The sequence below is a fragment of the Arvicanthis niloticus genome, chromosome 23 (genome assembly GCF_011762505.2).
Source record: "Arvicanthis niloticus isolate mArvNil1 chromosome 23, mArvNil1.pat.X, whole genome shotgun sequence".
Classification (NCBI taxonomy): domain Eukaryota; kingdom Metazoa; phylum Chordata; class Mammalia; order Rodentia; family Muridae; genus Arvicanthis; species Arvicanthis niloticus.
In genome coordinates, this window is record NC_133430.1 from 44,960,241 (window position 1) to 44,981,083 (window position 20,843).

The window sequence follows — 20,843 nt, forward strand, 5'->3', positions numbered from 1 at the left end:
CCCTCCGGGGGCCAAACCTTTTCACAGCGGTCGCACATCAAGGGTCCTGCATATTAGATATTTACATTAGGATTCATAACAGCAGAGAATTAGTTATGAAGTAGCAAGAAAAATAATTTCATGGTGTGTGTGTGGGGGGAGACCTCACCACAGCCTAAGAACTGTATTCAAAGGTCAGAGGCTTAGGAAGGCTGAGTCGTTGCTCTCGAACATGCATATAACCAAAACTGCAGAGGGTGAGCTGGATCTGCAGGTGATGTGCACTCGTGCATCTCGGACTTTAAGGAGGAGATCAGCAGGGCATGGGAAGTGGAGCAGAGCAGGCTACAACTCAGGGTGTCTCTCAGTCCCGTATGCCTGCCGGTATAAACTTAACATTTAACATTGGCCCGTGTTTGCAGTGTGAATGCATTAAAAAAAGGCTTTTCCATGTAAATGATTATTTGGGGGTAGGGGGTGGGGCTGTTCAAAACAGTGTTTCTTAATGTAGCCTTGGCTATCCTGTAACTCACTCTGGTAGACCAGGTTGGCCTTAAACTCAGAGATCCTCCTGCCTCTGCTTCCCTGAGTGCTGGGATTAAAAGTCTATGCCATTACCACCGGCTTAATTTTTTTACTGATTCTTTGTGAACTGCACATCATACACCCCAATGCCACTCATCTCCCCACCCCTCCACGTCTACCCTCTGCCTTTGCAACTGCTCCACGAAAAGAACAAAAGCAAAACCAAAAACCAACCAAACAAACAAAAAAATATTGCTATGGAAGCTGTGTTATGCCAGGTGTGTCACACAATGCACCCTGTTGCCCAAACAGCTTTGTTTGCTAATATTTATTCTCTAATGAAGCTGGGCTACTTACTTTCTATAAGCAGTTTTTACATTGTAGGAAGCAGCTGAATTCAAAATCGGAATGCCAAGGTCCATATAAATTTGCTTCCACACAGCACCACTGTCGATCTGGGAATAAGGAAGATTTTTGTTAACAATTGTCAAAGGACGTAACTGTCACACTAGCACTCTGTGTTCTTTAAGAAAATGTGTGTGTCAGTGCAGCATCAAGCAACCAGACTTCTCAACACACAAACACATATTTCTAAAGCAATTTTATACTTACATTGTCACATCCCCCCTGATGATAGACCAGTCTAAAGAGTTTGAAGAGATTGAGATCTTTATAGCCCAAAACAGGTGGTTTGTTGATTGGAGTACCTTTTTTAATGTCAGAAGGAAAAAGTAAAGTGTTTAGTCAAATGAAAAATACTAATTTGAAAGTAAAGATACTGACTACTAATTCAACAAAATTCATTCACTGAAGGTATATATTTAAAGGTCCTTAAACCACACAAGACACACAGTCTTTCTTCTCTGTGTTCTGTATGCAGTTCTGTGGGCTCTCTGAATTTAAGGAGTTGCGCCTATTCCAAAGAAACAGCTAAAATTAAATTAAAAATCGAGACTGCTGGTTGTGGCCCCCACTGCAGCATGAACAAATGAAGCAGGAAGGCTGCAGCTCCATCCTTGCTGCAGTTCTGTGCAAGATTTTTCAAAGCCACAGAATATCTAGAGCCAAATTACCCTTAAGACTTTCTAGGACTAAAACCTGCCAGAGTGTGATGACTTATAATGGTTCTCTTTCTTCTGCCTCTACTAGAAATCCTAACCCACTCAGAAAGAGGCTGATGTCTGTTGTCTTCAGTTCAAGGAGATCAGGGATCAGGTGAGTTAAGTCTCCACGAGCACTTTACCATTGTAATAAATTACTATGTATCTGAAGTTCTGAGTTCAATTCCCAGCAACCATGTGGGGGCTTCGCAACCATCTGTAATAGGATCTGATGCCCTCTTCTAGTGTGTCTGAAGACAGCGACAGTGTACTCACATAAAACAAAAAGATAAAATACTACGCAGAGTAATGTTATAATTGGTCACTTTAAAAATTTTTTTTTCTTTTTACTTATCTAGTATATAGTGTTCTACATTCATATATGCCTACACACCAGAAGAGGGCAACGGGTTTCACGTTATAGATGGTTTTGGATTGCTGGGAATTGAACTCAAGACCTCTTGAAGAGCAGCCAGTGCTCTTAACCTCTGAGCCATCTCTCCAGCCTGATTGCTTACTTTTTATTTCTGACTATTTTAATCTTTTTATAAATACAAGGTACACCCAATGTGATTATATAAATAACTATTTCCTATGTATTCTATTTGAAATGGCTTGTTTTTATTCATCTAAGTGCCATCAGGAATTCCTCATTCCTAGGCTTTCACTGGAATACAAGGCACTCCTTATGCAGCACAAACAATGCACAGACCTCAAGCATGAAGCATTAAGAACAGCTTACCTCTGTCTTCCATAAACTTATAAAGCTGTTGGAGGAAGCTGTCCCTCTCTTCAGGATCAAGTTCTTCCTCAGGCTGTAAAGGCAAGCACAGTAAATAGAAAGAGAAACGGTGTTATCATTGTTAGTGTGAACCCCTGGTAGTCACATTTTAATGCTTTGGCTTTCTTGCTGTTCTGAGACTCAAATTCTAGGCTTCCCAAATGCTAAGAAAGTGCTTCAGCATTGAGTTCATCCCAGCCCTTAATTCACATCTGCTAACACAGACCTGCTGCAGCTGCAGGCCAGTCTCTACCCTCAGCCTGCCTCCCACTATGACCCTGCCTCGAGTCCCACCAAAGACTAACAAGAGTCAAGAGAAACAGATTCCAGAATGGAGCAAGAGGACTGTTTTTACTTTTGACTTTATTTGGGGAAAAACAAAAATGTCATATGGCCCATACAAATATATTGGAAGAAAAGCACAATAATGACAAAAATATTTTTTATCTAAAACAGTATCACTGAATGAATATATGCAGAGGGTATAAAGTCAGGGGCAAAAGGTTTTTTGTTTGTTTGTTTGAATGAGACATTTTTAAAAATAATTTTAAATCACTTAAGTAAATCATATAAATTTTACTTTGCTCCAGATTTCTCCTGCTAGCCTGCTTTTCTCTACTGCATTCCTTGGTCTGTATTTGGTACTGTAACCCTTTGAAGCATTTATAGACAATACCATGTCACAATGTCAAAAGGATGGATACTTCTTACCTTTGCTTCAAAGTAAAACAAAAAGAATTGTTTATTAGCAAAGAAAGTTGACACATAATTACTTAGTTGTGTATGTGTTCGAGCCCACATGTGACATACACACAAACACACACCTCTGTAAAAAATAAATTTTTAAAACCCACCAATTTAAGTGTTCCTATATACTAATTATATAAATTTAGTAGTGTTTTCATATAATATTATGATGGATTCAAATAAATTATTCTTGGGCTGGCAGGATGGTTGAGTGGGTAGGGCCCCAACAATATGCTTAACAGCCTGAGTTCAATCCCTGGGTCCCACATGACGGAAAAAGAGAATTGATTCCCACAAGTTATCCTTGTACTCGTCAGACGCATGCCAGTCCACACATGAACATACACATATATGTTATACAAATGCAGTATCTGTTGGTACGTTACCTATAAATATTTATAATGTTTCTGTTTTTGAGACAGGGTCACAAGCAGGACAGGCTAACCTCAACTCTGTAGGTGAGGATGACCTTGAACTACTGACCATCCTGCTGTCACTGGTTACATGCTGAGACTGAAGACATACATCACACTGAGTCACAGACAGCAGTACTATGAAAAAATTAATAAAACACAAACGTTTCTTCTATGTAAAGGATCATGTCTTTAGAAGATACCTTCCCTATGGTTCTAAGAGAATAATTCAAACTTTTGCCTTTTAAGAACCAAGTTCAGACGAAAAGCAATATTCAGGCAATAAATATTGATTATTCAGGGCCTAGAAGGCAACAGGCACTTTAAGATTATGTTACCCCTTAAGAAGTTTAATAGTTAATAGTATAGCCAGAATCAGTGAACATATAGTAAATTAAAATATATGATAAAAACTAGGAGGCAGGCAGATCTCTGTGAGTTCAAGGCCAACCTATACTACATGGCAAGTGGTGCAACAGCTAGAGCTACACAGTGATGCTCTAGCTCAATAAAACCAAAAATAAAGAAAAGAAAAGAAAAATTAACCTAGTAACTGCTAATGTGGCACAAATAAAGTTGTATCAAGCAATGCTAAATTCTTCAAGGTTGAGAGTATACCTTTACAGGTTAAAAGCTGATAATTTGTGAGCATTAAGTTAGTGGGTAATAAAGAGTATTCTAAAAAAAAAAAGAGTATTCTAGGCTCTATGAGAAACTATGCCACAAAATTTTAAGTTCAGGTACAGTTCTAGGATATAAAAACAAAATTAGTAAGAAATTCAATTTACATATACCTACTTTCTTGAAAGAAAATTCCCACCAAAAATAAATAAGCTGTAAACAAGATTTTAAATTTACCTGATGGCTTTTGCAAAAGCTAAAATTCTTCAGCTGGAAAGGGGCGTCCTCACTGTAATTTTACTAGCTGTGTTACATGCACTAGAAAGTGCCTCCCATCTGGGGTGCAGAGATGTTGCTGTTTGCCGTCCCTGTCCAGGCCTTCTCACACCTCTAGCACCTCAAGAACTTAAATGTGGGAAAGGGCAGAAGAAGAAAGGTCGAGGATTCTCTGAACTCGGAGACTTCTTCCCTTTAGGTAACCAAGAGTAACTATGTACTCAGTAAAACCGGCAGAGCAAGAGAGAGGATCTTAAGGATGTAGAACACTCATCTACGTGAGTGGACGCCGCTAGCCATATTCTACGTAGTACTATACGTAGTTGTTGATGCTACCAGGCTCTGAGCTTTCTGACATGAGGCATTATGTCTTCAAATTAAGTTCAAGTATTTATCAATAGTTAGATCATCACTCAGGAGCTGTGCAAGAGCACTGTCGATGGAAATGAGAACACATGGCACCTTCTGGTTTTGCTGCTTTGATTCTGCTGAGTGGTGTGGACAGACACAAGAGGCCAGTACCACATAATATAGTAAGTGTACAGTGTGGGAATGGGAGGTGGCATGACCAGTTCTGCTCGGGAGGGGCTGCCTTTGTGATATTAAAGAAAGCCTTTCTGTGTGACTGGCAGTCCTTGAACAGCAAGCAGGAGCAGATGGGACCAACAGAGAAAAGCTGTAATCAGGAAAGGTGTAGGAAGCCGCAATATAATCTGCCACCCCAAGTTGGCGCTAGCCTTGTGTTTTCCCAGAAGTAAACAATTATCTGCACAGATGCTAGGCAGAGAGCCCGCCAAAAGTCACTGAATGTTGGGTGGTGAGCGAACAGCCAATCAGAAGTGAATACGTCACTCTAGACTGTATTTAAGCCAGGCCCCTTCCACAGCTCAGCCCTTCCACGTTTTCCACGTGTGGATTACAGATTAAAGCCTCGTCTGCAGTAACTACCCGATCTCTGTGTCTCGTGTTTTCTCTTCTACGGATGGTAAAGGGCTCGGGGGTGCGCGTTAGAGAAAGGGCTTTGCCACAATACACTAAAGAGCCATACTTGGTACCATATAGATATGACGTTTTCTAAACTATTAGATTCATGTTTTTAAAGTTCTCAGTTATGAATCATAAATGAAACAAAGGAATAGGAAAGGAGAGGATGCCATTACTCAGTCCACAGGGGGAAGGAGGAGGAGGAAGAAGAGGAGAAAGAAGAGGAAGAGGATGAAGAGGAAGAGGAAGAGGATGCTCTTAGTCTTACTTTTTTGGATGGAAAGATCAGCCATGCCCTGCAGGGGAGGGAGAGGGTGAGAGCAGGAGAGAAGTTCCGGGGAGGTTTCTGCTGGTTGGATTTTTCTTTCATGCCTATCCATGCTGGCAGTACTCTGAAAGGTCTACGAGTTTGAGACAAGGTTACTTTATACACAGGTTTAATCTCTGATGACTGGCATGTAGTTAGGTAATCACTGTGTGATGAGGAAGACATTTTTGCAACTGAGTTGAGAATATTTTCTTCCACGTTTCACACTTGCTGGTAAAAAACGAATGCTCTGCCATTAAAAAAAAAAAAAAAAAAGCCATAGAAGCTGGGGACGGATAGGACAGCCCCAAGCTGTTCTCACGGCACGGCAAAGCCGCTCATCTTCACCTTCTCCACACACATCTGGAAACAAATGCTCATTCAGAAACAGGATCCACTCTAGTGACAAATGGGCTTCACAACACTTCATTGGGGAGATAATACAATATGTTACTCTTTTGAGATGGGGGCTCCTTCTGTAATCTAGCCTAGCCTCCAATTAGTGGCGACCTTCCTGTCTAAGTGCTGAGATTACAGGCACACGCCACAAATGAAACAATACACACCTCACTTCTGCTGTTAGGTTTCCTAGCTAGGAAATCTACTTTATAGACTGTGAATCTGGAAGTTGTGCAAACTGTCAAAACTGGAGGCTGGCCTGGAAGTTGTAGCTATCCTCCTGTCTCTGCACCCCTAGTGCTGCAAATACAGATGAGCATCACTGCTAGCTCAGCTGTCACTGTATCCATCCTGTGCTACTTAACAGTGAGAAGACAAACCTGACTGCAAGGCCAACCCTTGACTTACACACTCATGAAGGAGGAGCTTCCAGCGGTGTTTAAGTGGTGGCTGGGAGCTATGAGACATGTGGATGTGAGAATTAGAGGGTGAACAGGGGGTTGAAAGCCCAGACTTCAAAGGCCAGGATGAAAAGAAATATATAAAATAAAAACAAAACCCAGTACCAAAATCAGTAATCAGTGTCCATCTCCTATGAGCTGAAAGCAATTAAAGGAATCAAGGAATCTTTGGCAAGGCACAGAAAACTATCCCAAGTTGGTCAGAGGAAAAACAATATTTAAAAACACACACACACACACAGAGAGAGAGAGAGAGCGAGAGAGAGCGAGAGCGAGAGAGAGAGAGAGAGAGAGAGAGAGAGAGAGAAACAAACCTAGAGTACACTGTGTAAGAAATGAGGTATTTTGAAGAAAAGAGAAGTTGTGTCAAAGACTATTCTAATTAACTTCAAACAACAGTTCAACAACTTGTTTCACACAGCAATTTCCCAAGATTTTACATAATCCACATTTATTCATTTTTCACAAACTAGGTGATGAGGGTTTAATATGGGTCATGTGCAATAGTGCTAGCTGCCAGGGTACCCTGGGGAGAAAGGAGGAAAAACAAAAAATCCCTGGCACACCTTGTGTTCACTTACAACATAGAAAAGGGGAAACAAAACCTGCAGTGCTTGTGAAACCTGAGCATTTCTCATCAGAAAAAAATTAGAAAACAGAGAAGGTGCTGGATAATCTGCTGAGTGCCAGTGAGTCTGCTTTGAAGGAAGCAGGGAGTAGTGTAATACCTTTCATCCACAGTAACACACACACTCTCTCTTAAATATACATATTTATAGTGATAAGAGGGTAGGCAGCTTGCATTTTAAAACCAACAAGTCTGTAAAAACAAGCAGAAAATTATTTAGATTAGTCATCTTCACTTGTTCAAACCCTAACAGAGGTATATATTTTAGTAGTGATAAGAAAAGGTATATTTTACTGGCAGCAAATGTTCTAATACAACAGATATATCATAGTACCTCAGTGGAATAGTTCATAATGACTTCACTTTAAAAAGAAAATCTTTTAAGAATATATTTTTAGATGTATTTATTACTTTTTAAATGTGCATTGGTGTTTTGCCTGCATGCATGTCTGTGAGGTTGTCGATCCCCTGGAACTGGAGTTCCAGACAGTTGTGAGCCCCATGTGGATGCTGGGAATTGATCCTTGGTCCTCGAGAAGAGTGGTCAGTGCTCTTAACTGCTGAGCCATCTCTTTTGCCCCCAAGAATATTTTTAAAGTGGCTGGAGAGATAGTTCAACAGTTAAGAATGCTTGTTGCTTGTGCAGAAGGGTTTGGCTCCCAGCATCCACATAGTGTCTCACAACCATCTGTAACTCCTGCTCCAGTGGACCTGATGCCTTATTCTGACTTCCCTGAACACCAAGCATGTACACGGTGCACAAACATACATTCAGGCAAAACACTTATACATATAAAATAAATCTTAAAAAATTAAAAAGAAAAAGTTTGCTACAATGATATGCACCTGTAGTCTCAGCTACTCAGGAGGCAAAACCAAGAGAAAGGAATGAGCTCGGGAAGTCAAGGTCAGCCTGGGGAGCACAGCAACACCACACTCATAAAAGGAGAGGGGGAGGGGGAGGGGGAGGGAGGGAGACTTTAAAATTGATCTTTAATGAACAATCTACAAAGTAAAAATCTATCTACAAAGTTTCAAATGCAAAAACAGATAGTTGAGCAGGAAATGGTAGGATACAGTTGCCATCCCAGAGCTTGGGAGGTAAAGGTAGGAGGAATTCAAGGTCATCTTCAGCTAAGCAGCAAGTCTGACGGCAGCCTAGGCTTCTAGAGCTCTTGACTTAAATAAGCAGGGATGGTTCCGTGGGCAGCCAGTGGTGAACTCACAACCACAGTTCAAGACCCAGGACCCCACATGGTTAGAGAGAACCAACTTCCACAAGTTGTCCTGAAGCCTTGTTATACACACGCTTTATGACAACCTGCCTCCTCTACCCAAATAAAATGTACATAAATAAATAACTATAAAACAGCCGGGCGGTGGTGGCGCACACCTTTAATCCCAGCACTTGGGAGGCAGAGGCAGGCGGATTTCTGAGTTCGAGGCCAGCCTGGTCTACAGAGTGAGTTCCAGGACAGCCAGGGCTATACAGAGAAACCCTGTCAAAAAAAAAAAAAAAAAAACAAAACAACAAACAAACAAAAAAACAAAAACAAAAACAAAACAAAAAATAACTATAAAACAAAAAAAAAGCTTAAAAAATTAAGTTGGCGATATTTGTATAAGTCCTGACAGAAGTGAATTTCCTGAATAAATAAACCTGGAATAAATGTGACATTAAGTAATGCCCAGTACAGTGCTTTGAAAAAGAGATGGTATTACATAACATGCTTTAGAAATATTTCAAGTAAAAAGTTTAAAAAAAAAAAAAAAAACCCAAAAAATACCTCCACGCCTCTTTTGTGTCCTAAAATTATTTATTCCCAAAGGGATCAATCACATGTAGTTTCTGGTTTGAAAAACCTAGCTTCAGATCTAGTGCAGAGAACAGACTGGGGGAGGGAGGCGGACTCGCCGCAGTTATGTGCTAATGCACTAGTCTGGATAAAGACAGTGATTGTCTGGACCAATAGTGGCAAGGCGTAAATGCAAAGAAGGGGCAAGTTAAGGAGCTCCTCAAGTAGGTATAAGGCAAGGGTTGTGTCTGAGTGGATTCAGTGGGGAGGACCAAGAGAAGAATCAAGGTGCCCTCTGTGTATCTGGCAACTGGGTGTGGTACTTTTATTAAAATAAATTAGGAATGGCCAGGAAGTGAGGAAGGGAGGTAAGTGAAGCTATGGGCATACTGACTTTGAATACTTATAAACAAGAAAAAAAATTCCAGATGGTTTTATAAAATGCCTATAACTAAGAGACATTTGACATGTACATAGAGATTCCAGGTCATTCTATCATTTAGTTGGGAAATAAACCAGGAAACAAATGTAATGTAATCTGAATGGGACTAAGTTGTCGGATGAGGTAAGACACACTGTTGTTTGGCTAAAGGTCTCTGGTGACTGTCAGCAGTTGTTCTGGTTGTGATCAGAGGACAAGACACAGCACAGTGACACAATGACAAGTCAGGGACAATGCATGCAACTGAGCAGCCTGGACAAAAGGGTAAGAAGCAGACAGACAGACAGACAGACAGACAGACAAGTGGAGGAAATGTGAGGGTGGGAGAGGTGGGAACAGAATGGGATAGTCTCCAGGAGGAGAAGAGAGAGCTGATAGGCTCAGACTTCTGATCCAGAGCAGAACCCCAGGGACCCGGCTCTCAGAGGGCGACATGCTGTCAAGTGTGCCTGGGAAGGAGAGCAGGCTGTTAGGTCTAAAGTCTAACCTCATGTAGTTTATAATCTGCTCCTACCAGAAACTTAGGGGTTTCTTTCCAAAGCCCTAGTGGCGACAAGGTGACATTCAAAGAAGATGACTTGATTGCAAACACTGAATTTACCCAGTAATAGTTGGAGAACCAGTTAAATCTGATCCTAAAATTTACAGGCCATTCCTCAGTGTTACACATATGTAAAACACTTCTAGGAGCACAAAGGATGTGATATATTTACTAAAAGATGCCATAAAACCTAACCGTCCCACTTAAAATAATTTTAGAACTCTTAAGTTTCAACAGTTAACTAAACCTAGTAACTTATTTTTCCATTTGAAAAGGTACATACACTGTAATCATCAAGATGCCGGAGCAGCGCTCTCACCAAGACAAATTAATTATTTGTTTATTTGTTTGTTTGCTTGCTTGCATATATATATTTTTCAAGACAGCAGATCTTGGTATAGCCCGGCTATCTTAAAACTCATTTTGTAGACTAGGCTGGCCTCAAATTCACAGAAATCCTCCTGCCTCTGCCTCCTAGGTGCTAAGGCATGCACCACCACCAGTTAGTCATCAAGTTTTTAACGTCACTCAAACCTCTTATATGACCACAAATATAAAGTATGATTAAGTAAAACATTTTAAAAAACATATAGCTGTATTAGAGGGCTGGAGAGATGGTTCCATGGTTTGCTCTTCCAGAGGACCTGGATTTGATTTCCAGCAACCACATGGTGGCTCACAGCCATCTGTAACTCCAGTTCCAGGGGATCTGCCTCCATAGACACCAGGCATGCAAATAGTGCAAAGAAATTCATACAGATAGAACGCCTATACACAATAACTATTTTTATTGTAGCTATATTTGTGTGAACAAATACATAAACCTCATTAGTCTCATTATGTGATTATGTTTTAGGCTAAAACAGTGAAGACTTTTCAAAACTCATTAGGACTTCTTAAAAAGAGATTTCTGGGCTGGAGAGATGGCTCAGAGGGTAAGAGCTCTGACTGCTCTTCCAGGGGTCCTGAGGTCAACTCCCAGCAACCACACGGTGACTCACAACCATCTGTAAAGGGATCCAATTTCCTCTTCTGATGTGTCCGAAGACAGCTACAGTGTGCTCATTAAAAAAAGAATAGAGAGATTTTTCTTCTTTAATGTGTATGTATGTTTTTGTCTGCATATACAAGTCCTCCACATGCATGTAGTGCCTGAGGAGGCCAGAAGAGGGCCCTGGATCCCAAGTTAGAAATGTTTGTAAATTGCCATGTGGGTGCTAAGTAGCAAACTGGCCAGACCAAGGTCTTTTGCACCATCAGCCACGCTCTTGGCCCCTGAACCATCTCTCCAGCCCACTGTTGTTTAACAGTCTAAATTTAAGCAACTTGTATTTGAATGTAAACTATAATCTAAGGTATTCATTAAAGGCTGGTGTGTCAGATCTACTTAAAGTTTATTTTACTTGGTAATTGAAATTATTAAAATTAGCTTTGATATCTATATTACACTTAAAATCTTTTCTTTTCGCTGACATAGTTTTCCTGAGCTATCAGGCATTTACTGTGGGTCTATACACAAAGTGATCTCAAATAGCCACCAGCAAATGTCATTACTCTACATGGTCATAGATTAACACAGCTGATACTTGATTTAAATACCAAAAAATTAATATTCATATTTCTAGGAATTAAAAACATCAAGCACTTATGAGCTTTACAATAATGGAAAATTATCTTGGGTACCAAATGGTAATCTCTACAAAAGTTTCAGGATTGGAAAAATGAGTATGTCAATACATTAGACTAAAAAGAGTAGTTCTTATTAAAAAAAAAAAAAACCCTAATTTTTATTTTCATTGTTAAAGATGAAATCTGATACACAGAGCCTACTGATAAAGTCCTGATGATTTAACCTAGAGCTGGTTAATTTCCTCTTGATAATTAATCTTCTAACATCTTGCTCTTAGAAAATTCTCCTATGTTTATCCAATGTAAACCTAAGTCAGGAGAAATAAATAATGCCTATCATTATTTATATTTATCTGGACTTTCTAATAAATTTCCAAGCTAAAAATAATTAGTAATGTCTTTTCTAATATAAAACTTTCTTAACAATGACATTTAAATAAGACCACAAAAATAATCTCTAAGCAGCTTTTTTCGGCCTAATTATCTGTGTGTTGCAATTGACAATACAGACGGGAAGTAATCCTGCCCCATCCTCAAGTCTCTTCCCAAGCACAGCATGAGACGTACTGCTTACACTCAAAGCCTGAGGTATCCTCTGAGTAGGAAATAAAATACTAAATAAAAAAGCTACTGCTCCTTGGAAGCTGTACAGTCTCAAATCTTACTGCTCCAACTTACGCTTGAACACCCGAGGCATGATGTCTAAGCAGAGGCTTCTGCTCATTCACACTGCAGAAACACTAACACTTGTGGGATTCTGCTGCATACGCTTGCTAACCTACACTGGGTGACGAGCTACAGTGCTGTTTGATGGTTTACACAATGTTCCAAAGGTAAAGCAGTGTTCCATCCTCATAAGAAGCCCAGCATCCCTCCATCCGAGGGAGAGTTATGACCTGTACTGTATTACAACAGTTAGCCTCACTGGTGTGGGGAAGGCCTGTAATGACTAAGCCAGGTAGGCCCTGGCTCCTCAGATTAGTCAGTGTAGATCCCACTCAGTTTTCTCCTCTTGCTATGTGTGCTTTAAAGCATCCCTTGGTTGATCAGCATGTTAGATTGTTTTAAGAATTATTCTTCAAGACAAGTTAGAATGATTCAGCAACTAAATCTCAAATCCAAGAGCAAGAAATGCAGCTGATTTTTTCCCCCCCGAAACAACCAAAATCTGACTGAAGAAAGCCCACTACGGTGGCCAGAGAACTATTTTACAACAAGCATGTGTCAATAGACCATACAGTGTGAAAATGAGCATCTGAACAATAATTTAGAATAAGCTCTATACAGCATGCCTACAGTTTGTGATTTTTGCTGCTATTTTTTGGTACGAATAAAGCAACCATGTTCACTAAATTTTAACAAGTTCATAAGTAACACATTGTAAAGCACTATTTTTCTAAGTGTCCTTATCTTTTCATTTTTCTTTGCTGTTACCTGCAAATAACAACCTCTGCTCTGTGCATCTTTCCTAGCATTTATCACGAGCCACTTGGATGAAACATTACAATATTACAGAATCAATCATTGTAACATGAACACTATTTACTGTTTTAGAGGCACCTCTGCAACTTCTTTCAAAGCTCTTTTTAGTCTCTTTGTTTAAAATTTCAGGTATCTTTTGAGGAATAGGGAAAATGCATTCTAGAAAGGACACCAATTAAAAGTATTAGCAAAAATAAAGAGACTAACCCTTTTTCAGCATTTGGCAATATACGATCCTAATTAATGTTCAGTAAAAATCCAAAAGCTAAACCACAGACTGCTAACAGTTCACACCCTGAAAATGTGGCCTATTTATCCTGAAACACACAACCTAAAACTAAATACAGATAAAATCCAGACATCACATCTAATATTCATTTTAAATCCTGATTGTTGCCAATTTTCCCAGCACAGCCGTTCCAAAAGCTATCCTATGTTGGAGAAAGATCCCCTTTACCCTCTAATCTTCTAAAAATAGATTCCTACTGTTTTACAAGAAACAATTATGCTTGGTTATGAGCTCTACCATATCAACCATATAATCAACACCTAAAAATTTTATTTAATCCCATTTTTTGTCAACCAAAACAATAACTAAATATTAAAAAAAAAAAAAAAAAAGCCTTACCTATGTGCTGCATTTCCTTTCAAATGCAAAATGGTTAGATTCCCCTTCTACTAGTGCAGGGTCTGGACATGTCAGTCTCATTGGCAAATATCTGCTGTCCCTTCTGAGGTCACAGCATCCGCAGGGCTATACAGCACTACTTACATTCTCTTCCACATAAAAATCAGACATTACATGAAAGGAAGAGAAAGACAGCCCATTTCAAAGCAGCTGGCAAACCTCCACTGGCAACCTGCCAAGCCTCTGCTAAACCTTCCTGTCTTTCTGAGCATGCTCACTTAAAACCAACAGCATGTTACTATGGCAACTCTGTAGGCAGCCTGTAAGTATGAACCGCCATTCTGATTTCAGAGTGTAAAAAGCCCAATGCTGCAGGGAAGTCAGAGGAAAGAACCAGCATCTATTCGTTGCCCACATACAGATCTGGCCGTGGTGTTCCCAAAGCTCACACGTGTGCATGTGAAACAAACAAAAGCATCTCACATTTTCAAGGCAGAATTTTTCATGCTCAAATAGGTGTTCATTCTCAATAAATTCACGCTCTTTGTTTTGCCTCTCAACAACTAAAATTACACTAGAAAATTCATCCCATTTAACAAAACACGGTGAATACAGACAGACAGCATGTGAGCAACCATGGTAACCCCATGGATGATTTCTATAATCTGTAATCATATTGTGCACAACATGACAACAGTACAAAGAAAACCACTCATGATAAAAACACAATCTACGTTTTTTTCTATGATTTGTCAAGCTGCCAGGTGTGTTTTTCTTTGGGTGTAATTAGGATATTTACCCCATAAAGGCTTTCTAAGTTAGGAGAACCAAGCAAGACCTGGGTTCAAATCCCTCTGCTCTACATTTTAGCTATACCAGCTGAGGACAGTTAACTTCTGAGTCTCAGTGCACCCTGAAACAATTACATCACACACTGACCACTGGTAAACACGTAAAAATACCTGATCCCTCCCCCCGCCCCAAATCTTGTTGATTAACCCTGAAAAGTACTTTTCAATAACTTTATGCTGAAAACCGGTCCTAATTTATTTATACAATACACTATAAAGCTAAACAGCCACAAGTCCTCAACCAAATTAAGCTAAGAAATATTTCAGACAGAAACAAACGACTGAGAGCAAAAACACAGAGGTATTATTTTCATTAGAAAACAAACAAACAAACAGAACTGAGCTTACCAGCTCTTCCTCCTCCTTTTTGGCCTCCTTTTCCTTCTTCTCTTCATGTTCCTCAGCTGGGCACTCTTCGTCATCACTGCTGGAGGACTCAAGGATTTCACTTATATCCATTTTCCAATTATCAGGAACAACTCGAGCTTTTAAAAAGACACTTGCCCTTCGAAGCCCTGAAAGGAAACATGGACTTCAGCAGTTGCTACGGAATGAAGAAAGAGCACGGAACGAAGGGAGATGCTCATTCAGAGGCTGAAGGCTCTACCCAAGTCCAGTCATCACTACCCAAAATGATACTGGAAACCAGAGTGTTTCATGAGTCAGAAGATGATGTAGATTTTATTACAGATTCTGTAGGAGTTTATTTTTGTTTATTGTGATGAGATGGGGTCTCACTGTGTCACTATATAACCCAGTCTAGACTGGAACTTGCGACCTTAATACCACCACCTCCACCTCCTAAGTGACACTAAGCCTGGCAAAGTTTAGAAAAAGTTTTTAGGAAAAAAAAAGACTTATTTTTATTTTATGTCTGAGTGTTCTACTTGTATTTTTTATGTGCATACTCGAGTCCACCAGTGGCATTAAATCCCCTAGAACTGATTACAGATGGTTGTGAACTACTATGTGGGTGCTGGGAACCAAACCTGGGTCCTCTGCAAGAGTAATAAGTGCTCTTAACCCTGATCCATCTCTACAGCCCCACTTCTAGAAATATTAATGATCAGCCCAGGTGTGATAGTGCATGACTTTAATCCCAGCAGTTGGAAGGCAAAGGCAGGTGGATCTCTGTGAGTTCAAGGCCACACAGTGAGTTTCAGAACAACCAGGGTTATATATAGAGACAACCATTCTGCATCCCTCAAAAAGAAATACTAATGATCAAATATGCAAAGTTAAATTTGTAAATTTATAAACCAAACATTTTATCGAGACATGAAAAAATGCCATTAAGTAAGAGTGTGTCACTCAGGTGTGTCCAACATATATTATCTGTGAGGCTCAGAGTCTGAAACCAAGCACCACGGCAAGGCAGAGGAGAAACATTCATTCTTCAAGTTCCTGATTCTGTACTGGGCACATGCAGCTCACGGACCACGGGCTGGATATAAGATTCCAAACAGCTAACATGGTAACACACAACAGTCAGTATTTGATATTTTCCAAACATGGTCACATCATGAAAGAAGATACTGACTCTGCTTTCATTTACCTGGCTTAGCACAGAGCTCAGATTCTGGTAGATTGAGAACGTCTAGTTCCTTAATGTCCTTTCTCGCTATAGAGTAGCTATGAAAAAGAATAAAATAGAGAACTACTTATGAAATGAAAAACATCATTTAAGCAGTCCACATTAACACGTACTTAAGACCTCAAAAACGAAAACTGTCTGTCAGAGTGTTTTCAAAGTCAAAGGCCATAAATACACCATCCTTAGTGAAGTCTTAAAGACAAAGCTGTGTCTTTTAAGTTTCCTGCACTCAAGTACTCCTATTTGAGAGCCTCAAATTCACAATGTTTCCAAATATCCAATGTTCCTATAGACAAGTTTCAGTCAACAAAGTCACTTCAATACTTATAGATGACACCTATTTTATTTAATATTTCCTCATTTTTGTTAATTTGCTAAAATATTTTTAGGATTATATATATATTGTGGTATATTTTTCATAGAGAATAAGTTAATAAATATATATATATAGATATATAGATTAATTTCACTGTTTTAATAAAAAATATAAAATTAAGGGAAAGTTCCTAAAAGTCTTTTTTAAAATAAAAAGTGAAAACACTTATTCTACTAATAAAATCTATTAAGAAGCTTCACAATTCATAACATGAAATAGCACATGATAAAATAGGATTTTTTCAATTAAAAAAACCATACATACTTTAATTAAAAATAAATGTCTTTAATACTGCTGTCACTTATTGCTATTTTTACATAAAATTTTTATCAGCTAAAAGTACCCTACATAAAACATAGTAATTAGTAACAACATCTCAGTTTCAACTTGAGTGAAAACCTTTATGGTGGGCGGCCAGTCACTGTGTCCCATCCCATGAATCATTAGTGGGTATTTCATTACTCACAATTTAGAATCAATAAATGATCGAACTAAACACTGATCCTTTTTCACTGTGACGTCATCGTTGCAGCTGGGAGAGACAACCTGGAATATAAATTCAGAATCTACTGACTCCCCTTGCTCAGAAAAGAAACATTTATTGCCCAAGGCCTTTCATCTGTTAGGAAGGCACTCAACCACTCAGTCACACCCCTCAACAAGAATGTTTAGGGTTTTTTTTTATTATTATTATGTTTATTCGTTTACTTGTGTATGGGATAGGGAGAGTTCAAGTATGCTAGTAGAGGTCAAAGTACAACTTGTAAGACTTGATTCTCTCCGGTCACCATGTGGCTCTCCTAGAGATCCAGTCCAGGCTGTCAGCATTAGTGAGAGCATCTTGACACACTAAGCCATCTATCTCATCAGGCCCAAGAATGTAATTTTAAAAGCAACTTAGGGGCGGGGAAATGGAGAGATAGCTCAGCAGCTGAGATGATGCAGATGACCCAGGTTCTGTTCCTGGCAACTACATGATGGCTCATAAGTGTCTATAACTTCAGTTGCAGGGAATCTGACCCCCTCTTCTGGCCTTCACAATGCCAGCCATCCTGTTGGTACAGGCAAAACACCCCATACACAAAGAAATAAAATGAAGAAATGAAAAAAAAAAATTCTGGATCTGCTAATGTTTCAAATGGATTATATCTTACAAGAAATAGCTCAATTGCTCTCATTACTAATAAATTACAAAATTTTCATTATTTTTAGCATATTGGCTTTCTAGATATTTAACATACTCAGATAATAAAAATTAATAATGAAATATAAGTTAAAATACTATTGCTTTAAAATTAGAGCTTATTCAAACCCAAATAAAATATTTTATTACATTTATTAACTTGTGCAGAAGGGCACACATGTATCACAGGATCCTATGAAGGTCAGATGGCAACTTGTCATTTTCTCTTTTCTCCTGTGGGTCCTGGGGATCAAACTCAGGCCACAGGCTTGGGCTTGGCACAAGCACCTTTACATGTATAACTATCGTCCTGGTCTAAGGCTTTATTTTGTATCCAAAACAGTAACATTTATGAATGTATGGTCTGTTCTTTTTATTTTTTCAGACATGGACTCCTATAGGCCAAGTTGGCCTTGTATACTATATAGCCAAGGATGACTGAACTACAAACCCTTCTTCCTCTGGCACATTAGTTTAATTGGTTGTGAGTATTTTTGTTTCTTTTGAAACAGGGTCTCACTATGTATTGTTAGCTAGCCTGGAAATTACTATATAGACCAGGCTAGCCTCAAACCCACAGATGTCTGCCTGCCTCTGCCTCCCAAGTACTGGGAATAAAGGTGCATGCTACTGATTTGGTTTTTATTATTTTTCCACTGTGTGTGCACATGCATGCACTCATGGAGAAACCAGAGGCCTCAGATCTGTGGATGCTGGTACCCTCCCAGCACAGGTGCTCTGCACTCTGGCCCTCTGCAGGAACAGTGTGTGCTTTTAGCTCACGGAAGCAGCCCTCCAGACCTTCATTTAAAACATATACCTCAATATGCAGCTACTTTAAAATCTGGCTATTAGAAACCACATAAGATCTTTTGACAATTTTCAATTTGTCAAAAAAAAAAAAAAAAAAAAAACACTTTTAATCTCATCTTTAAAAGTAAAAAATGCCTGAACAGTGTCCTTAGTGAGTAATTTTTGGGTACTGTAGTAGGGTTTTGTATTTTAAAAACTCATGCTGGGTAGCACATCCTGAAGTCGCTGAGACATACTTACTCATGACACTCTTAACACTCAACATACCCAGAGTCTTGGACATTGTAGGCAAAAGTTCTATCTCAGAGAGACACTCTAGCTCCAAACTCTATTTTTTGTAATTAAGTTATATTTAATAACATTAAATAACAACATAGACTTTATAACTATCATGTTCAATGATTTTTAATTTTTTTTTTTGAGACAAGTTTTCACTATGTAAGCTAGGCTGGCCTCAAACTCAAGAGATCTGCCAGCTTCTGCTTCCAAGAGTAAAGTTGTGCACCAGCACACTGGGCTGGAGTTTTAAACATTCTTATTGATTACTGTTTGGTGTTTGGCAGGTCTCATCTGCCCAGAACTTGGGATGCATCTGAGGATGACTCTGAACTTTCGCTACTCTAAGTGTTAGGATCACAGACATGGCCACACTTTGACATCAGAGAAAAACACAGGTCTTGTGGGCACTGGTGCTAGTAACTGTCAGACTAGTAGAGTAGCTGTGCTTAGCCACAAGAGTCAGTGATGCAGCAGAGGGCAGATCTAAGACAGCTAAGAAAGAACACAGCTGGAGGATGATGTGGTGGTACATCAGGCACAGGTCAGTACTAAAGGCGGAAGAGTTAGCCCAGCTGACCAGAAAAGGTGTGGCAGCAAAGTCTTAAAGGTGTAAATAAATGTGAGCCCAGGCCTCGTCTCATCACCTGGGAGCCACTCGAATGGCCTCCATATTGATTTCTGTAAACAGTCTCATGAACACTCCCAGACACACAGCACAAATGCTATCGAACTATCTGCAGAATTATCTCCTAACTTTCAGGTGACCCTTTGAAGGCCCTTCTGCTTCAGGGGTCAATGATATTTGCAGTTGCATCCTATTCTCCCCCTCCTCTCTCTCACTGTCAGTTAAAGAGGACTCTCTATGAGATAAATACGCCTAAGCAGTCTTCTTCCTCTCATAAAAGATCCTCCCGTGTTCTTTCCTCTGAAGATATTAACTTAGGGCGTAGTAAGGAAAGTAGCTCAGTGGAAGAGTGCCTGCCTAGCATGGCTGGGCTTCTGGGTGCAGAAGCACACACCTCAGTCCCTAGCCTCTGGGAGGTGAAGGTAGGAGGACCAGAAGTTCAAGGTTATCCTGGGCTGTTTGGCCAATTTGAGGCCAGCCTGAAAGATGTGAAATCCTGTCTCAAAATAGGAAAGCTGGGGCTGGAAAGATGGCTCAGTGGTTAAGAGCACTGTCTGCTCTTTCAGAGGTCCTGAGTTCAATCCCCAGCAAACACATAGTGGCTCACAACCATCTGTAATGGGATCTGATGCTCTCTTCTGGCCAACAGGCATTCAAGCAGATAGAGCACTCATATACATAAAAATACATCTTTAAAAAAATAAAAAAGTTGAAGGGAGTTTATGGTGAAGGAGTCTTAGATATTCATTAAAAGAATGTGAAATTAATTGATGAAGGGCTGGAGAGATGGCTCAGTGGTTAAGAGCATTGACTGCAGCCGGGCGGTGGTGGCACACGCCTTTAATCCCAGCACTTGGGAGGCAGAGGCAGGCGGATTTCTGAGTTCGAGGCCAGCCTGGTCTACAGAGTGAGTTCCAGGACAGCCAGGACTACACAGAGAAACCCTGTCTCAAAAAAAAAAAAAAACAAAAAACAAAAAACAAACAAACAAAAAAAAAAAAGAGCATTGAGTGCTCTTCCAGAGGTCCTGAGTTCAATACCCAGCAACCACATGGTGGCTCACAACCATCTGTAATGGGATCCAATGCCCTATTCTCGTGTGTCAGAAGACAGCAACAGTGTACTCATATACATAAAATAAATAAATCTTTAAAAAAAAAGAAATTAATTGATGAAGCAGACTCAGTAAAACTAGATTTAATTAACTGAAAGATTAAGGTTTTATATGTGGCATATGTGTGTGGTGCATGCACACAAATGGTCGGATGCATGTGAACGTGTGCATGACCGTGCACATGGGGAAGCAAAACAAGGGAACAGATGTCTGTCACTCTCTAGATACTGCACAGCCCTGAGACAAGGTCTCTCACTTAACTGAAGCGT

At 39.7% G+C, this 20,843-nt stretch overlaps 1 protein-coding gene across 8 annotated transcripts in view; it reads right to left on the bottom strand.

The window, feature by feature from the left end:
- Arid4a (AT-rich interaction domain 4A) overlaps nucleotides 1–20,843 on the bottom strand; it is an 80,598-nt gene that overhangs the window by 35,186 nt on the left and 24,569 nt on the right. For all 8 annotated transcript variants that reach the window (XM_076922065.1, XM_076922062.1, XM_076922060.1 and 5 more), the window contains exons 9-14: nucleotides 17,027–17,106; nucleotides 16,146–16,222; nucleotides 14,939–15,105; nucleotides 2,347–2,419; nucleotides 1,117–1,211; nucleotides 862–959 (exon numbers count right to left, since the gene is read on the bottom strand). In XM_076922065.1, the coding sequence (XP_076778180.1) occupies nucleotides 862–959; nucleotides 1,117–1,211; nucleotides 2,347–2,419; nucleotides 14,939–15,105; nucleotides 16,146–16,222; nucleotides 17,027–17,106 (590 nt within the window). The remainder of the gene's footprint in view (nucleotides 1–861; nucleotides 960–1,116; nucleotides 1,212–2,346; nucleotides 2,420–14,938; nucleotides 15,106–16,145; nucleotides 16,223–17,026; nucleotides 17,107–20,843) is intronic.